Consider the following 20,330-nt stretch of genomic DNA (forward strand, 5'->3'; position numbering starts at 1 on the left):
CGCGTCTTGGAGCGAAGAAAGGCAAGGCAGCACATGGACGGAGACAAGAGGGACGGAAGCGAGGACTGGCAGGTCTTGAAGAAAAGGAGTTGCCTGCCAGATTTTTTTTGGGGGGGGAGGGATGACTGAGAACCTGCCATGAACAGAACAGGGAGTAACAGCAAAAAAAGGAGGAGCAGGCATTGGAAACATGGGAAGACACAATGGTAGTATGCAAGTATAACCTATTTCTAAATAAAGTGTGCTTATATCCCGCCTCATGGGATGTGGTGGCGCTGCGGGTTAAACCGCAGAAGCCTCTGTGCTGCAAGGTCAGAAGACCAGCTGTCGTAAGATCGAATCCACGCGACGGAGGGAGTTCCTGTTACTTTGTCCCAGCTCCTGCCAACCTAGCCGTTCGAAAGCATGTAAAAATGGGAGTACAGTAGATAAATAGGTACCACCTCGGTGGGAAGGTCACGGTGTTCCGTGTCTAGTCGCGCTGGCCACGTGACCAGTCTACAGACAAAACGCTGGCTCTGTGGCTTGGAGACGGGGATGAGCACCGCCCCCTAGAGTCAGACACGACTGGGCAAATTGTCAAGGGGAACCTTTACAGTTACCTATGTACCGCCCTATAGCACTTAAAGCAACCTCTGGACAATTTACAAATTAATTAAGGAGGCAACACATTGCCTCCCCCTCCCCCAGCAATTTGGATACTCCTTTTACCAACCTTGGAAGGCTGAGTCAACCTTGAGCTGCTTGGGATTGAACCCCGCCAGGTCACAAACACAGTTTGGGCTGTAATACAGCAGTTCAACCGCTGCGCCACAAGGCTCATAAACAGCAGATAACAGCAGCCTTTTGCATATTTTTATCTGTGCTTGTTTTTAATCTCTGTCTGCTTGCATTCCGTTTGCCACCTTGAGTCTCAGTTCTACTGAAAAGTAAATGAAAACAGCATACACTGTCAGGATCATTTGGTTAAAGCAGAGATGGGCAGCCTCCAGAGGTTGGAGAGTCACCCCTGCACATCCCTGGGTTTTGAAAGAGCGCTCCTGTACCCATCCTCATTTTAAAAATGAAATAAAAGGCTTGTCTTTTAAAGGAAAAAAAACACACACAATCATGCACACTTTTGTGGCCAAAATGCAGTGGTAGGCCAGGGGTGATGGATGCTCTTCTGTGCCCCGAGTATCAGCAAAGATAATACAGCAGGAAGGGATGTATTAGCCAGCTGGCAGATGCCAAGAAAGCAAAATGCGCACACACTTCCATTTTTTAATAAATAGAGACTAACTTCTTCCAAGCCCCACAGTGTAATCATGGCAGATCAGGATCCGGACCCTCATTTTCCTGGGTGCAAAGCCAATTCTTGATTAACAGGATCGAACAAGCTCTTTCAGGTCTCCTTGTGGGGTGCCACACTCACTTGACATGCTTTCATTTACCTTTGTGGGAAAAGGATGCTCTTTGGAGTCCCTCCTGGACCAGTGACATTGCCACAAGGCCCTTCTAGATATAATGGAGAAACAGCCACCCTTGACGCTGCACGTGGTACCATCTTCAGAGTTCTTGGGGCGAGACACCTTCACAGCCTTCCTGTGGTCATCTTCTTTCTTCATGCCGGAATATTTGGAGGCCGTCTCTCCTTCTTCTCTGTTTCTTTCTCCATACTGCTTCTCCAGCAGGCAGAGAGAAGGCATGCTCCTCCCTCACCCCCAACCACCATGATCTGAGCTGGAGCAAGAGATGGTGGAACCAACAGGTTGCAAGGGCGAAGAGAAGGCTTCAGGAGATCCTTTAGAGCAGTGGTCCCCAACCTTGGGCCTCCAGATGTTCTTGGACTTCAACTCCCAGAAATCCTGGCTAGCAGAGGTGGTGGTGAAGGCTTCTGGGAGTTGTAGTCCAGGAACATCTGGAGGCCCAAGGTTGAGGACCACTGCTTTAGAGTAGCCCCCCTGCAGAGGCTTGGCTCCTCCGCAGATCCCTGACGAGGCTGACCCTTGACACAGGACCTCTGTGTACGAATGCACACATGCAAATAGCCAGTGCCCTCTTCTTGGTGGTGGTGGGAGCATGGAATCGTAACATCACCATCCAGATGTTTAGCTCTCAAAAACAGGATGCGGGACTACGTTTTGTTGTGCCTATCTGTGTTAATTTTTTTGTGGATTTCTCCTTTTCCAGATGTCAACAGCTGGTTGCTTACGTTTGGATTTCAACTGCACAATGTTATCCCTGGATATCCGAAGCCGGACGTGGAAGCCATGGAGCCCTCCTATGAACTCGTCCACACCCAACTAAAAACCCAAGAATGGGACAACAGCAAGGTAACTCACCCAAACTTTGGTGCATTGGCCCTCCTCCGAGTCCTAGAAGGTCATCGCTTCTTATTTTTAGAAGATTCTTGCATTCAGAGATGGGGGACTGGGGAGGAAGTAGTCATTAATCACCTTCTTCGGAGCCCATCCATAATTGCATCCAAGCACACAGCACCCCTGCTGTGACATTGCTTTTTTCACAGGCTCTAGATGAGAGCTGAAAGAAGATACTCTTTTTGGGAGTGTAGCTTCCAGACACCAGAAGGGAGGTTGAATCCTGGGAGATTCTGTAGGTTGGTGTCCAGATTCTGGGAACTGGGTCCTTTGACGGGTTCTGGAAATTGCAGACCCGAAAAGTAACATTTACAAACTCTTACGTTGCCTTCTCTGAGACGTTCAAGATTTCACACAGCAGAGGTGAAGCAACCCTCCTTGTTGATGTCTGATGAAGTGGACTTGTCCACAAAAGCTCGCATTAAAAAAAATACAGAAGTTCATCTTTAAAGTGCCACCACATTTGTGTCTTTATTTTTATTTTGTTTTCACCTCCTCGTTGAGTATCCCCAGGTGACTGTAGTAAGATCCATTACTGAAATACCCTTCTGGCTCCCTTTCCAGCATGGGGTACTGTGGTATTTACTCAGTAAAAAGGAACAGGACATAGCCTTCGCAAATGTTTCCCCTGTCCTCCAGGTCTTTTAAGACCAGAGACAAAATATGGTTTAAAAGAAAAACTGGTTCTGTTCCTTTGGTGAAAAAAATGTTCCTTCTGGACAAAACTCCAAAGCAGATTGTGAAAAGACTTCTCCCATCACTCGATAGTGAGGGGTGATGTTTTTACTGAACCCTCCTGCATCGCAGCTATTCATTCCAAGGATGCAGAATGTGCTCTGTATTGTAGGAGATGAATTCTCCAGTCCAACAAGGAATAGATGCCCATATACAGATATGGGCATCTATTCCAGCCTTGAATCGGAAATACAAATAGAAAGAAGGCTTGATTCCTTTTCCAGAGCGTTCTAAGGGCAAAATTTACATTTTTAAATTTATTTATTTGGTTACTTACCATACTTAATCATAGCTCATCCCTCGTGGCATTTCCATTTGGCAACCTAGACATGGGTTGCTAGTCATTTCCTAAAAGAAAATGCTTTGCATCAGACAGAACAGCTCTAAATCCAGGGCTAGCTTTAAAAACCCAAGGTTTAAGTTCGACATTTTTATCTCCTAGACCACATGAGTTCACCCCTTTCTATCTACATTACTTCTGATTTTCTGGCAGTCCTCTCTATCTTAACAGTTTGCTGAAAGCTTTGGTATTATCAGAAGCCCATCATCTGCACTCAAATGGCATTTCCTATTTCTCCTCTTCCCTCATCCAACGTTGAATAAGGGGGGGGGGAATGCATGATGGAAGATGAAACAGAATGGATAGCAAATTTCAAAGGCAGGATACTCTGTCTCTTTGAACTCTGCATAATCTGTCTGCGTCCGTTTCTTTTTATTTTTCACCGCCGCATCGTCCACAACTTGTTTTTCTTCGCCCGAAGAGAGCACTCTTCCCAAATGCATTGCTTTATTATTAAAAGGGTGTGTTTAAGGTCGTTAGATCTTAAAATTAAGCGGCTTTTCAAAGGCACGGGAGTTATTTCAAGATAACGAAGAAGTTTTTTTAATTACGATTGTGTGGATGCCCGTGATAACATTTTAGAGTACTTGAAGAAGCCGTTGGCGGTGAGGCTAGGAGTACTTCAGGAGTATCACATTTTAAGTCTTGCAGAAAACACGTTGGCTTGTGTTGTTCATTTAGAGCCAAAGCAAATATGAAAAGCCAAGTCCATGACTAAAATTCCAATTTTGATCAGGGCTACTTCGTGTGTCAGTTAATATTTTCCATTAATTTCTTGGTTGAAACGTATCTACTGCGTTTTCCTGAAAATAAGACAGGGTCTTAATATTAATTTTTGCTATAAAAATGCATTGGGGCTTATTTTCAGGGGATGATTTATATTATTTTCATGTGCAACAATTTACATTTATTCAAATACAGGCATGTCTTCTATTGCACAATGGTGGAGGATGATGTTTCATTTAACTGGGGCTTATTTTGGGGGTAGGACTTATACGAGCATCCTGAAAAATCATACTAGGGCTTATTTTCAGGTTAGGTCTTATTTTTGGGGAAACAGGGTATCTTCCCAAAAACCTGCTGTCCCTCCAACATGGAAAAACATGCATCATACAAATATGGCTAGTAGACAAATATGGCTAGTAGACATGGGCACTTCATATTTCTTTCCCCAATCCCACCCCCCAGAACCGACTGGGCCGCTTACTGGGCTTTGCACAATGCTCGGCTCCATCATTGTGATCATTGCGCCAATCATGGAAACAGCCTGTACAGCCCTTCTCCGCCTCCCCCCCCCCAGCCAACCACTGTGGCATGGAGGCAGATGGAAAGTGGTTTGCAAATACAAAGTGCCCATGTGTAATGTGTAAGTCATCCTCATCATGGACCTCCCTGCATCATGTTTAGTTTGTTTTTTTAGATAAAGATGGCATCTGCTGAGCTGGAGAATATCTTAGATATATCTGTAGGTTCTCCTAAGAGATGGGCTATTGATATTCATATGAGGTCCATTCCATCCCCCATCGCCCCCCACCGGAATTGGCCGTTCCACATTCCAGTTGTTGTGCAACACTGGAGTCCTTCATTGCCATCCTCACGCCAACCACAGAAGGAGTCCGACGGAGCTCTTCCCCGCCTCCCTGGGCAGCTGACCAGTCCGGCGAGGAGGCGGGATGGGGAGTCTTCTCGTTCTGCTGAGGAGTGGTTGGCTGCGTGGGGAGTAGGAGGAAGAGCCCAGTAGGACCTTCCACTATTGGTGCAGTGATGACTGCAAAGAACCCCAGCTCTGCATAGTGACCGGTAAGTGGACCAGCTAGTTCTGGGGGGGGAGCGAATGGGCCTCTGTGACACCTGCAGTGCTGCTATTTGTATTCGTATCCCCTGGGATACAAATACGAATATCCTACTTCAAGTTCTGCTATCAGAAAAGAGAACAAATAAATCGTCTATGGAAACCTGTGATTACTGTTTTATCGTTCCGTGTGTATCTGCTATTAACACTGTGCGTTTTTTTCTCTCTCTCTGCCGTGGTTCAGTCGATCTTGGGAGTGCAGTGTGAAGTCCAGAAACAACTGAAGGCTTTCGTCACTTTGGAGCGCTTCGAGCAGATCTACAGCTCCAGCATTGCCGGATGTCATGAAGTCAAGGAGAACCTTAATTTTGCTTCTGGCGGCTCGGTCATTGGCAAGGGGGTCAAGTTTGCCATGAAGGACGGAAGGGTCGCCACTGACATTATCAGCACAGCTAACGAGGACGGCCGGAGGATTGCAGCCATACTGAACAACGCGCACCACCTGGAGAACTTGCACTTCACCATCGAGGGCGTGGACACACACTATTTTGTCAAGCAAGGCCCTTCAGACGGCGACTTGTCCATCCTGGGCCTCAGCGGTGGGAGGAGAACCTTGGAAAACGGGGTCAACGTCACCGTTTCCCAGATCAACACCGTGCTCAACGGAAGGACTAAACGATACACAGACATCCAGCTCCAGTACGGAGCGCTGTGTCTCAACACCCGGTACGGGATCAGCTTGGACGAGGAGAAGACCCGCGTGCTGGAACTCGCCAGGCAACGGGCGGTGGGCCAGGCCTGGGCGCGTGAGCAGCAGAGACTGCGGGACGGGGAGGAGGGCGCCCGCTTCTGGACAGAAGGGGAGAAGCAGCAGTTGCTAAACACAGGGCAGGTTCAGGGCTACGATGGCTATTTTGTGATCTCAGTGGAGCAGTATCCAGAACTCTCGGACAACGCCAACAACATCCACTTTATGAGACAGAGTGAGATGGGCAGAAGGTGACAGGGCGGGTCGGCGCGTTGACTTCTTGCCAAAGACAGCTACTCTTTTTGTGGCCGCGTACCAGACTGTGTTGTACTCAAATCCCTTTTTTTAAAGAGAGAGAGAGAGAGAGAAAAGAACAGAAATGATAGTGAACAAAAGTGGGGTGGAGTGGTCATACAGTTGCACTGTAACTCATGCCACATCCCTTTTATTTTATTTTAATTTTTTTTAGATTGGCTTTTTTTCACCTGTTACAGTCGGCCTCTCGCCTCTCCTGAGATCAGAAAGTGTATTTCACCCTTGCGTAAGCGCGGTGAAATCCTGTGTCCTTTTTTAAGCCTTTAAACATTCAGGAAAAAAGAAAAGAAAAGAAAAGGAGAATTGTTTAGGTCACTCTATAGGCTTTTGAATGCGACGGGGACAGGATCTCGGTATTAGGTTCATGCTAACCCTTTCTACTTGGGTTGGAAAATGGGAGAAGAAAGGATTTCCAATCATGAGCAGAGGGAAAAGGAAGCTCACAGCATTTTATGGTGCGCACAGAAAACAAAGGAAAAAAAATGAAGAAGCAGCTGGAGACTGTTCAAAACCTTCTTAATGTGATCCTTCTACATAAGTATGAACCTCTAAAGGAGAACTTGCAGGTTGTTTTCATTTTCCATTCTTTCTGGGCAATCTTGAGGCTCAGAGGTAGCCGAACGAGGCAACATAGCTGCATCTTATAGACTTGCAAGATAATGAATCTTTCCCTTTCTGGAGATGGAATAATCTTTTTTTATTTTTTTTAAACGAGTCTTTTTTACTACAATAGGCTATTTTGTTCACCAGTTTGATTTTTGTGTTTGTGTGCGCGCGGCAGAGTACGTATCGGTGCAAATCTCCTTCTTTCCTTTTTTAAGTTTGAAACGCCCCATAACAGCTATTGGGATTGGGGTGGGGGCGGGTAGGGAAGGATTCACACTCTACTAGAATTAACTTTTCTTGCACACGGCGATGGATGGGAAGCGCCGCTGATGTATATTTGTCAATGGTAAACTCTCCTTAAATATATAGTATTTCTGTACACCAGGTCAAGTGTCTTAACAATCCTCTTTCAAAGATGGGGACGTCTTTTCTTAGAAGCTGAGGAGGCAGTGTTCCAACTGCAGGGCTCACCGGTCGGTGAAAGGTTTTCGGTTCCTCCCAAAAGCGATGAAAACCAAACTAGATGTCGATGTGGGAAACATACAGAGAGTCTCTCTGTGCTTTCCGTTTTCATTTTAATGCAGCTTCAGGAGAGGGGATCACCAACCCATGGTTAGAGCAGTGGGGTGGGTGCGGGGCTCACCCTGCTATTAAGTGGTAAGCCCCTGCAATCTGGACCACAGACCGTCCCCAGCAAAAGGGGGGTACAGTGGTGCCTCGCTAGATGATGATAATCTCTTCCACTGAAATCGCTGTTTAGCGAAATCATTGTCTAGCGAAAAGCAAATCGTCGTCTAGCGAAAATTGGTTTGCAAAGCAGGGACCAAACGTTGTCCAGCGAAATTCCCCCATAGGAATCACTGTTTTGCGAATCGCTGTAGCAATCGCAAAAAGTCAATGTCTAGCGAAAAAAACTGTCATGCGGGGTAACTGTCTAGCGAGGCACCACTGTACCAAATTTGATTAGAGCAGCAACAAGGGAGAAGTAGGACAGCTCCATGGGGCCTTTGCTTAACCAGAATCCCTTCCATGTTTTTCTTCCTAAGATCCCTCCGTTTATCTTTTTCTCCATAGAGAAGGAGGCACTTCTTACCAGCCCTGTCTCGATGCGTAGCTTCAGTGGTTGCTTTGAAAGCAATCCAGAACTGTCAGCAGACACTCCACAATGTCTGCAGACCTCTGTTTGGCCATATATGGAGCCCTACCGTTGCTCTTTGTACTTAGCCTCCATTCTTGGGGGAGGTCTTTCTTTGGTGTTTATGCCGTCCTGTAATCGGCAATTTAAGCAATTGAACATGGCGCGTTAGGCACGGAAATGCATGTTCTGTCCACTGCTGATTAAAGAGAGGGTGGCTTCACGTGTCCAAATACATTATGCCTAGCCTTGGGCGACCTGTAAGTTACATGCACCAGCATAACACAACCAAGTGTAAGTCTTGACGGCAAGTTGGCGTAAATTAAGAAGTCCGCATAGTCCTCTGCTGTTGCATGGCAAGCCAAGTGATTCGGCACTCAACTGCCAATGCCTATACCAACCACTTAGGTTGTTTGAAATTTGCTGATTGTGTTAGGCCCGTGTAAAAACACAGTAGGATTTTGGCCAATCTGTGCAAATAAATCCCACATTTAATGCCACCCGATTCTGTACCATGGAAACCTAGAACCGATCAAATAGTCTTAAGTGGATTGGCCTGTATCTGTTTCTTTGGTGCGATATATTCTTCTTGCAGGACTGAGGCTTCCAAACGACTGGAAATTTGTGGCCAGAAATAGCAGAATGGAATAGAAATCTATGGAACTTGGCCGCTGGTGAGCTGAAGGAGCAGAGACCAGGGAAACAGTACTGTGTAAAGCAGATATAAAAACCATATTGTGAAAGATACAGGAGTTCACCTCTTCCAAGTGAAAATCCTGCCTCAACCCTCTCTAATACCATAGTTTCACATTGCATTTCACAACCCTTACAGGATAAACTGTTTTACGTGGAATTTAACACAGCCTTGTGAAGAGATCATTGTTTACAAATGATGGGTCAAAATGTCCTCCAGGGTTTTAAAAACACACACAAAAACACCTATTTCGAATTCAAAATATCCACATGGATTCAACATGAAGCTGAATAGTTCCAAAGACAGGCTGGAATGTTAGCTGTGGCATGCTTCCTTACGCTCAAGCTTTCCTAAGTGTAGGGAAGACAGCTCAAACCCTGTCCCATAGATTACACCCATAAAGGTGATACCCAGTGTAGTGTAGTGGATAGAGTGATAGACTAAGGACTCAAGGGGTTTGAATCCCTGCTCAGCCATGAAAGCTCACTGGTGGTATGAAACCAGTAAAGCCACTCCTTAAATAACTTTACCTTGGATGCTCTGTTAGGGTTCTTCTAATCTTAAGCCAAAAGATACAAATGGAGCAGATGTTGGAAAGATTTGACAGCACATGACAGGGATGAGCGGAGATTGCCAGTGATTAAAGACTCCTCCTTCCATCCCAGGGCTTGCCAAACCCGCATGCAATGAGACTGACTGCAGGTGATTCAGGGATTCAAAACAGGAACTGTTTCAGTTACCTACAATCTCCCTACCAATGATGGCATGACTCTTATCCAGGTATAATTTATGGACCAGGATTTTGGCTGGTGTTTGGAAGTTTTTGTTGACCAGCCAGGAAGCAAAACTGCCTGCTGCGTGAATACATTTCATTGGCGCTATCTATCCCCACCCCCTTTCTGCCATCACAAGAAAGGTAGCTTCCAGCATTCTTCTGGATAAACTCCTCTGCTATTCCAGGTTCTTTGGACTGGACCAGGATAGCACCCCTTCTTCCATCTTAAAGCATGCTATAGTAGTATTATTAGTTTGTCATTATGATGTAGACCTACAGAGGTCTAGTGCTCCAGATTCCTGAAAATGTGGGAGCTGGCCTTTTGCAAAACATTAGAATGAAATCGTCATTCCTGATGAAATATACACAATTTGCATCCTGCTTTACCTGCAGCCATCGGAGCCACCTACATACAGCCTTAGGTTTGTAGGGAATAACATTTTCATGCAAAGTTTTCTAAAGAAGCAAATTGTGTCTGGCAAATCCTACATACTAAAATTCTGCAGTTGTGATTTTTCCTTAGCCACCTTTATCTCTCTCGCTCTCTTTTTTTTTAAAGACAAAGAATGTGTATACATTTCTTAGCATTTCGATTACAAACAGACTTTTGTGGCATCTCAAATCACATTTCTTCATGCAGTTACAGATATAACTATTCATAAGTTCTAATAAATTACTAGCCAGTCTCTGGATGAGAGACAGCCAGGAAATCTTAGCTTCTGATCCTGAGCTTCTTGAAGGAAGTGCAACATGTAAATATAACAGGAAGCTGAATTAAAACTGGTTGTCGGTGTAAGGTAGAAGAGTATTCTATTCCATGTCATATGTTGGTGCCATCATGGATGGGTACACACCTTGTTTTTTAAAAGTTCCCAAGGAAACACATTGAATTGCGATGCAGTGTAGTACCCAGCCTCTCGGTGAGACACTGACATGCAGGAATGCTCCCATGCACACTTCAAACTGCTTGTATGTTGGGAATCTCAGGCGTTACACACAATTCTGGGTCCATGCTCCATTCCAAAGCAGAGTCTCAGCTCATGCAGGATTCTGTTCCGATCTGGTGGGTCTTCACTGTTGCTACAAAGGAAATGAGTTCGTACTTGAGCACATCTGAACACTCTGTGGCTTGGCAGTAAAAGGTGGTGAGAAAATTGGCTTCAACAGAGGCTTCTCACTGGAGAAAGTCAAGAAGCTCCTAAGCAGTCCTCAGGTTCCCTAGGATGTGATCTGAATCAAAAGTGGTCTAATATAAGACACCTGTTATTGGTGCCTTGCAGGTTGTTGCAAAAGTATGATCCGGCAGGCACCTACTTAGAACTAAACTGTACTGCATTCAATGAGATTTGCTTCCAGATAGATGTCTACAGTATAATACCATTGCTTCCCAGTATTCTTTAAGTATCAACAGGCTTTATAATGGAAAAAAAGGTATCCCTTCCAAGAACTAGCTCCGTGTGATAATGTTTGATTTGGAATGTCTTGCATCTAAATTAACCTGATTGTTTTCTAAAAAGTGTTACAACTGCCTTGTTTTTAAGACCTTTTTTCCCCATTGTTCCTTTCTTTGGTTTAGCTTTCAAATGTATTAAAAAATAATTAAGACACTCCTCCCACACACATACTCATTCAAAGCTCAAAATCTGGAATAATCAAGGGGAGACATTTCAAAGAGTGGTTAACTTTTAGAATACATTTAAATAGCATTTTCTGTGATTGCAAAAAAAATGGGTTTGGGTTTTTTTTTGGAAATTCTCTGTTACTGAATGAACTGAAATGGAGCAAGACAAGTACTTCCTAAGTAAAGTAAAACTTACACTGCTTTTCTGTATGTGTGTAACCTCACGCTACACATTGATGCACATGGGTTGCTAGAAAATAAGAGCACCCCATTAAATACCTGTTTCAGCTTATTTTCTGGTAGCATGGTACCAGAAAAGGGTGACACATTTACACATGCAGGGTCTCGGATGAGGATCACTGGATGGGGCGACGCCAAAGTAAAACAAAAACAAAGCAGGGAAAAACGTACCTATAAAAAGTTTGCACATAGAAACGAGATATGCTAAATTAGCATGCTTATTTTTGTTGTAGCCAGCCAACCACTTCTTGTCTGATTTTGGGTGGTTCCTGGTTTTCTGCATATAACTCATGATTTTTCTCGTGAAAACCAGAGGATACAGAAATGGAAGGTGTATTCCAAGGGGGGAAAAATAGAAAGGGAGATTTTGTGGGAGAGGGAAATGGTAATGCAGGGCAGCCATTATAACACAACCCAGATGTTTGACACCCATAGAAGACATATAACTAGAATCTCATTCCTCCAAATCTCTTCCTTCAATTGGTCCTGTGACAGATGTGAAACAATCTTGCCAATAGCCTTAGTACTGTAGCCTCCTAGCAGTAGAGTCTCTAGGAGACACCGGCAAAATTAAATCCCTTTAAATGCAATGAAATTAATGGGTATGGCCAAGTCCCGTTCATTTCACTGGGACTGAATTGCAACATACCTTTCCTAGACAGTGCACAGGAGTCAAGGGAGGGGCAAGTATAACAATTTGTCCAAGAACTTATTCTGAAACTTTAATCATTGGAAATATCTAATTAAATTCTTCCACCCCACAAACATGTAGTGTTTGTGTACTATTGACGACACGGTGCCAAACAGCTTCGAAACCAAATCAGAATCGGGAAGGCCGTGGCTACGTTGGCTGAGGGATTCTGGGAATGTGAGGTTTTAAAAAAAGTTGTGTATGCCATCAAACTGAATGGTCTCTGAAGTTACGAATTTTGCAAAGGAGCCCCCTGAAATTACAAATGTACAGGGTAAAACTAGCAAACTTCTTCTGTTTTTACAACGAATCAAGGAAAGGATTAGAGTTAAGTTACTTGTGGAAATAATCAGACACTTCTTTTCTATAATAAACAATGAAAAATATGCTTTGTATAACGGGAAAACTTCTAAACGCAGGTACCAGTTTGAGAAGGACTTTATATCAAAGCCACACGTGTAATCCCAGCACCACAGATTTTGTTCTCATTACTGTGTAATTTCCTGATGTCTGGAACTGATTTTTTAAAGATTTCTTTTTGTTTCCCTCTCGACACTTTGTGTTTCTAACACTGTATTCTTGACTGTGTAAATAAGGCGAGCCTGTAAATACGTGTAGCTATAGATACCTTCTAGAAAACAAAAATCAAAATGGAAAAAAAATCTCAGAAGAGAAGTGACCGTGTGTAGCCTTCGGTGACAAATAAAAAGAATATTTTGTGTTTAAAAAAAGAGTGGGAACGTTGTTGATGGCTCAAAGTAAACAGATTTGTTTAGAAGGTCTCCAAATTTAGATGAATAATTTACAACTGGGCCTACGGGAGCCTACCAACATTTTATTTAAACCAGCCTCACTCGTCTGGACAACACTTTTGAAAGAACTACAAGTTGAGTTTTGCAATGTTCTAGTTACCTCTTAAGACCACAGTCTAACAGAGATTTAAGTAAAAGGTTAGAGTTGATGTATTGATAATGCAAGCGGTTTTAATGATGTAGATACTGTTTCCGATTTTTATTTAGTCCTAGAATCTCTAAAATGGCGAGTCTGAATCTAAATTCAGCTACTACAAGTAGATGTTACAACAAAGCATGCCCATGTAACCTAAGGGGCATTCCACATCGCCTGTGGTATAAGATAACTGTGCGTTGCTTTGTTGACTCTCTCTCTCTCTCAGTTTTCTCTCAAATGATGTGAAATACAAGCTCCACATTCAGAATCTGATAGCATGTTGATTCTCCGGCAACTCAATACTTGACAGCCACATGACTTGAGTTATCAGGCTTACAAATCAAGCCCATGTTTGCTTTCCTATTAACCAATGGCAAAAGCTAATTGGCTCATTTGCAGGATGTTAGAACAACTTGCACTATGACAGACATCTTTGAGCACTTCAGGAAGTCCTCCTTAGAATGATGCTGTAGCAAAGATCATTTAGTTTATTTTTACCCAAGGGAATCAACATTTCCATGGTAAAAATCTCCCATTCTGGCCGTGCTATTTTTCACAGTTTGTAGCAAGTTATTTTCTTTATCGTGTCAGAACCCACTGACATGACTACCGGATAAAGACAGGGACAAAGAAGAAACCCCAGTTTGTAGAGTGAGTGTAAAGAAGACAGATCAGCATAATAAACCAAGTCTCATTGGAATTATACTTATGAAATCTCTTTTTAGAATTACAAAGTCCAGCCAAGAAAGGCTAGCCTGTGACTGGGCGTAAGATTTTCAGATGGACTGTACCTTCCTTCTTCAGAGCATTTCATTCCAGCACTACCCACTAGGGACACTTTTTTGAAACTTCTTCCAAGTAGCCACACCTGGCTTTGGCTGACAAGCCACTTACTCTCTGGTAAAGGTAAAGGTTCCCCTTGACATTTAGTCCAGTCATGTCCGACTCTAGGGCACAGTTCTCGTCCCCATCTCCAAGCCATAGAGCCAGCGTTTGTCCGTTGACAGTTTCCGTGGTCATGTGGCCAGCGCGACTAGACACAGAACGCCATGACCTTCCCACTGAGGTGGTCCCTATTTATCTACTTGCATTTACATGCTTTTGAACTGCTACGTTGGTAGGAGCTGGGACAAGCGACGGGAGCTCACTCCGTTGCATGGATTCAATCTTACGACGGCTGGTCTTCCGACCTTGCAGCACAGAGGCTTCTGCTAATTCTGCAAGGAGTCCTTCTCTAGGAACAATTTCCAAATGGCTGGCTCCTGAGACTGGGAATATATTTTCCTTGAATCCAGGCAAGGGGGTAGACGAGGAGCATGTTACCAGCCATTACCTACAATCTCGGAGTTTCTTTTCCTCAGAGGAAACGAAGGCAGAGGTAACCCTATGCTACATACACCATTAAGCCTTCCCAGATAGGCCTTTTCTCCAAGTGAGCCACATTTTGGTGTCTGTAGGTGTATGGATGTCAGGTGAAACTATCAGAATGGACAGTTGTGGGATTTGTAATTTTTAAAAATCCAAAAATCCCATGTCTACCTGGGAAACCTAGACATCTGAGCGTTCAGCCTGGAGGCAGGCGTTGCATCACGGCCTCTCCCAATTTGAAGAGACCCTTATTCAGCAGGCCGAGGCCAAGAGGAAGTCACAAAAGCAGCAAAACCAGGGAGCTGGACAGGGGACAGGTTGGATTTGTCTTCAGTGTGGAAGGGATGGTCACTCTCGAATTGGCCTTCTCAGCCACACTAGATGCTGTTCCAAGTCCTCCATACAGAGCACGTTACCATAGTCTTTCGAGACTGTGTAGGGTGCCTAACCAGTCATGAGATGGAGCCAATGATACACCTCAGTCTACAAGGTGTACACTGGGCTGACTTACCTATATTTTTTTTTTAAAAAAAAATAGTTCTCCCATACAAAAATTCATTGTTAGGTGTGTAATGTCCATCAAGACGATTCTCAGTTTTGTTACACCCTGTCCCTCTGTTAATTTTCTCTTCAGAAGACTTGCAGCATCATTCCAAATTGAATCAGGTCCTTTAATTCAGGGTAGATGGTCATCAGCAAGATTTCACTCAACTGCAAAAAGTGATTTTCAAGGATTTTGGTGAAGTTGTGTTTTACCTCTTTGATACACACCAGACTTTTGGGCTTTTCAGCGCAAATGGTGGAGAAACCAAACCCTACAAGGAGGGGGTTTTGGACAAGAGAAGGCGGAAAGGTGATCTGTTTAAAGGGCTGCCCTGAGGAAGATGGAGAACATTTTTCTAAGTCTCTGCAAAATAAGGTCCAAAGCAGTGGTTGCAAATTGCAAGAAAGATTTTTTGCTCTAAACATTAGGATGAAGTTCCTGTTAATAGGACACATGTAATGGTAGAAATAAGAGTTTAAGAAGGCGGTAAAGTCTATGTCATTGCAGATTTTTAAGCAAAGGGTAGGTGGCCATCGGTCAGGGATGCTTGAGTGGAGGAATTCCTTTACTGGCATGGGACTCCCTTGGGGGTCCTTTCCAACTCTACAGTTCTCTGACAGCTTTATTATTTTATAGGTTAACCAGAGAAAAACAATGATTAGTGGTTAAAGTGACAGACCAGGGCAGGGAGATCCACATGCGAAACCTCATTCAGCTTGGAGGTTCAATGGGTGACTTTCCGCTTGTCATTCTGTTAGGCCAAACTACCTCACAGGGGGTTTGAGGAGACAAAATGGGAAAAACGAAAAGAAATCTCTTGGGAGAAGAGATAACACATTTTTAAAACGATAAAGCCAAACTTGAGGGTCGCATGGTGATTCTGAAGTTTTATTTGTAACTGAAGTGAAACAGATGGGTTTTCCTCACAAACTTTGAACACCAAAAATCATCTTGTAAGACAAGTCACGCATCGGGACCGAAAAATCATTTCCATACAGAACTGCCTTCTTTTGCATTTCCTGAGACAGGAATGGACAGGAGCACAACTTGTCTCATAAATCTTTACTTTCAAAGTTTGTGTTGCATTGTGGAGAGGGAAATTACACAAAAAGTCATGTATATATTTCAGAAATGTGTGCGACTACAAATTCATACACTCAAAAAATTACACAAAGACACGTCAAATGAAGTATATACAGGAATGTCTACATAATTACACATAGGCTACGCGTTCCCCTCCCCCCCCCGATATGCCTGATATGATTACACATATGTATAGTTTTAAAGTATACATTCTCAATTGAAAACATAGGTATACATTTCAATACAGAGGCAAAAGTTCAGTCAACTTTTGCAGATGACATGAAACTTTTCCAGGTGGTGAAGACCAGAAGGGATTGTGAAGGGCTCCAGAAAGATCTCTCCAGGCTGGGTGAATGGGCAGCAAAACAGCAAATGCATTTCAATACAGTATAAGGAAATGTATAGTAATGCACATTGAGGCAAAAAATCGAAACTTTAGTTACCAGCTGATGGGTTCTGAGCTGTCTGTAATGGATCAGGAAAGAGATCTTGGTTTGCTGATGGACAGCTCGATGAAAGGGCCAACCCAGTGTGTGGTGGCAGTGATTCCATGCTAGGGATCATTAAAAAGGGGATTGAAAATAAAACAGCCAACATTATAATGCCATTGTACAAAATGCTGGTAGAGCCGCACCTGGACTATTGCGTACAGTTCTGGTCACCACACCTGAAAAAAGACATTGTGGAACTGGAAAAGGTGCAGAAGAGGAACTTTTCCAGTTCCACAATGATGACTGGGCTGGGGCCCCTCCCTGATGAGGAAAGGTTACAGCGTTTGGAGCTCTTTAGAGAAAAGGTGCCTGAGGGGGGACATGATGGAGATGCATAAAATGATGCAGGGGGTGGATATAAAGTGGACAGGGGGAAGCTCTTTTCCCTCTCACACAATACCAGAACCAGGGGACATCGACTCCAATGAGAACAGACAAAAGAAAATATTTCTTGACCCAGTGTGTTGTTAGCCTGTGGAACTCCTTGCCACAGGATGTGGTGATGGCATCTGGCCTAGATCCCTTTAAAAAGGGGATGGGACAGATTCCTGGAGGAAAAGTCCTCGCAAGTGACAAGCCATGATGGGGATGTATCATCTCCAGGCTTCAAAGGAAGGTGCTTCAAGATGCCAGATGCATTTATGAGGTTCTTATGTTAATCCACAGGCAGGATGACATGAGAATGCCCATGGAATTCTGAGACATACAGACATACAATGAGAATACAATGGACAGAGTTTACATCCATACACACCATGCCAATAATAATAATAATAATAATAATAATAATAATAATAATAATAATAATAATAATAACAACAACAACAACAACAACAACAACAACAACAACAACAACAACAACAACAACAACAATAATAATAATAATAATAATAATAATAATAATAATAATAATAATAATAATAATAATAATAATAATAATAATAATAATAATAATAATAATAATTTCAAAAGACTTTCAGGAGGAAAAACTACATGGTGATTCTTAAATCTGATGAAGCCATTGTGCATTCTTTAGGGAGAGCCTGTGACTCTGTCAGCAAGTGTGGTTCAAAAATTGAAAACCTTTTACCGGAATCCCAGTGGTGTTTGTGTAAGATTTGCATAACTTGGTGCAGCTAAATGTGGCTAACTGATGATGTGCCAAGGTTTATCTCAGTTCCATTGCTATGGTCATGTGCCTGACTGCACAACCATAGCAGCTCTTGACATCTCATCAATTAGCCTGGGCAAATTATACAAACCATACAGTAACACCAACAGGAATGTGGTCCTTGGGATGCACTGGTTTAAAATAGTATTCCAAATACAGATCATTACATAATTTTAAGATTTTCACATTGCTTGGTTCTCATGCCAGAAATACAAGAAATCCCTAGAAGATTTCAACACATGAAACAATAACCTCCCTTATTTATACCTTTAACCACAGAAATAAGAATGATCAGCTGATACGAAATTGCCGTCTTTAAACTGAAAAGCCAGTCTTGCTGTATCTTCTAGGATGTTTTACATCATCCCCTCCAAAAGATCCCCAGTGTAAGGCCGGAAGGGATCAAATGGGATCAGCTTTGGCCAAACAAGTGAAACAGCTTCTTGAGTAGGAAATTTTATTCATTTTCTTTCGAGGGATCCATCTTGCACGAGTTCACTGCATTACCTTGAGCCAGCCAGCAGGAAATAAGATGCTGTAAGGGTCACAAGAAAGGGAGAAAACAGAGGCTCTGTGGCAAAGAAAGAAAATGCATGTTTTGAAATGGCATTGTGCTTTTAAGGGGTGTGGTGGCGCTGTGGGCTAAACCGCAGAAGCCTCTGTGCTGCAAGGTGAAAAGACCAGCCGTCATGAGATCGAATCCACGTGATGGAGGGAGCTCCCGTCACTTGTCCCAGCTCCTGCCAACCTAGGAGTTCGAAAGCATGTAAATGCAAGTAGATAAATAGGTACCACCTCGGTGGGAAGGTAACAGCGTTCCGTATCTATTTGCGCTGGCCACGTGACCACAGAAACTGTCTAATGACAAAACACTGGCTCTATGGCTTGGAGACGGGGATGAGCACCGTGCCATAGAGCCAGACATGACTGGACTCAATGTCAAGGGGAACCTTTACCTTTACCTAGGGGTGGGCTATTTCATCTCAACATTAATTTTGTGGAGAAGCATAAGCCAACTCAAAGACCCACATCCTCCCCCTCTCACCCCATCTTTGCCCATCAACAGCATGGAGATGACTATATAACCCTGTACTACAGCTACAGCTCAAAGCATCATACCAAACTTCATAGGGGTCCTCTAGTAAGCCCAAGGCAGCCTATGTGTCACTCTTACACCAGCATCCCTGTGAAGTAAACTGCCCAGAATGCAAGCTAGCAGCCCAAGGTCATTCCGTGAATGTCAGGGCTTGATAAGGAGCAGTGCAGCCTTTTTCCAGCAACATGTTCCTTTTACGATTGCATAATTACTGAATCAAACTTCTGTCCTTTAGAGAACTATAAATTGCATCCTGTTGACTTGGCACAGGCGGCAGAAATCCAGATAAGACAAGCCCAAAGTATTTTACGAGCGTCCTAAAGCACGAGACTGCTTCATTTCTCGTTTTGGCCACTCCACGTTGTGTTCGCAATAACGAACCCCAAGCGGTCATCTAGATGCAGATCAAAAGAAGGTTATATAGCATTACCATGTTCCAAAGTTGTACCTCTGAGCAAGTTAATTCACATATTATCCAAGGAAGACTTGTGTGGGTTTTAAGTTGTATATGTGTATGTTGCTGGTCCATTTGAGTACATAAATAATGATATTTTGTCAGGCTTAGAGGCTTCTGGTGAGATTCTCCTTCCATCACTATCATTCTTTGCTATCAATTTCTACTGATGGCAAACAAAAGCCCTACAGATCCATGACAATGCCACAGGAAACCTTCATTGCCATCTGTTCTGCAAGAAGAAAAATGGGGGGAAAACTGAGCTCAGACTTCAGGAATCGTGAGGAAAAATGTGATGATTATTATTAGAGAAGACATGGTACTTCTACTTTCATTCTCTGGTTTGACATTTCTTCATAATAAATGTGTTAATCAGCTCATTATGCTAGGATGTCCAAGCTAGGATGTCATGACCACATTTAAGATAACGAACAACGTTGTATTTCCATGCCCTTCTACCCCACTTCGTGAATCTTTCCGAACTGAAGCCAAGGCATGTGCATGAATGGCTGATGGGGTGAATTGCCAGAAAGACCAAGCAGTGAACTCTAAAGCAAATCAGGCCCAAATTATATCCGGAGGACAAAATGTTGAAGCGGTGGCCATCCAAATTTGGGCACCTCACGAGAAGATAGATTTCTTCTGTGGTGAAGACAAAAATGCTGGGGAAGACTAAAGGCAGCAGGGAAAGAGGAAACCCAAATACGAGATGGACTAAGTCCCTAAAGGAAGCCACAGGACTGAGTTTTCAAGAGCTGAGGAGGGCTGTTGAGGATGGGACGTTTTGGAGATCTGTCATTGACAGGGTGGCCATATGTCGGAGTCAACTTGACAGCACGTAACAGCGATAATACCAACATGAACGTTTCGGATGTCACATCCGTGCAAGCCTTCCGCTCTTGGCAGACGTCGTGTTATTGCCAGAAATAGGATGTGATTTTTCAGTCCAACCATCTTCTCTTGAAGGAGCTGATCAAAGCACTTGTATTGATTTCCTCAGTCCCAGCAGAAAAAAAAATCACACAGGGACACACACCTATGGCCTCTCTGGAAACCAGGAGGCCTTTGAAACAGAAGAGGAGTTTCTACCCTGTCTTTTCCCTTCAGAGTTCTTGTCACATCA

The 20,330-nt window shown here is 43.6% G+C and overlaps 1 protein-coding gene across 13 annotated transcripts in view; it reads left to right on the forward strand.

Moving 5' to 3' along the window:
• Positions 1–12,783, forward strand: part of TENM4 (teneurin transmembrane protein 4) — a 427,285-nt gene extending 414,502 nt beyond the window's left edge. For all 13 annotated transcript variants that reach the window (XM_078390190.1, XM_078390188.1, XM_078390192.1 and 10 more), the window contains 2 exons: positions 2,173–2,315; positions 5,472–12,783. In XM_078390190.1, the coding sequence (XP_078246316.1) occupies positions 2,173–2,315; positions 5,472–6,230 (902 nt within the window). In that variant the 3' untranslated portion in view covers positions 6,231–12,783. The remainder of the gene's footprint in view (positions 1–2,172; positions 2,316–5,471) is intronic.
• The last annotated feature ends 7,547 nt before the right edge of the window (positions 12,784–20,330 follow it).

This window comes from Pogona vitticeps, chromosome 3 (assembly GCF_051106095.1).
Source record: "Pogona vitticeps strain Pit_001003342236 chromosome 3, PviZW2.1, whole genome shotgun sequence".
NCBI lineage: Eukaryota > Metazoa > Chordata > Lepidosauria > Squamata > Agamidae > Pogona > Pogona vitticeps.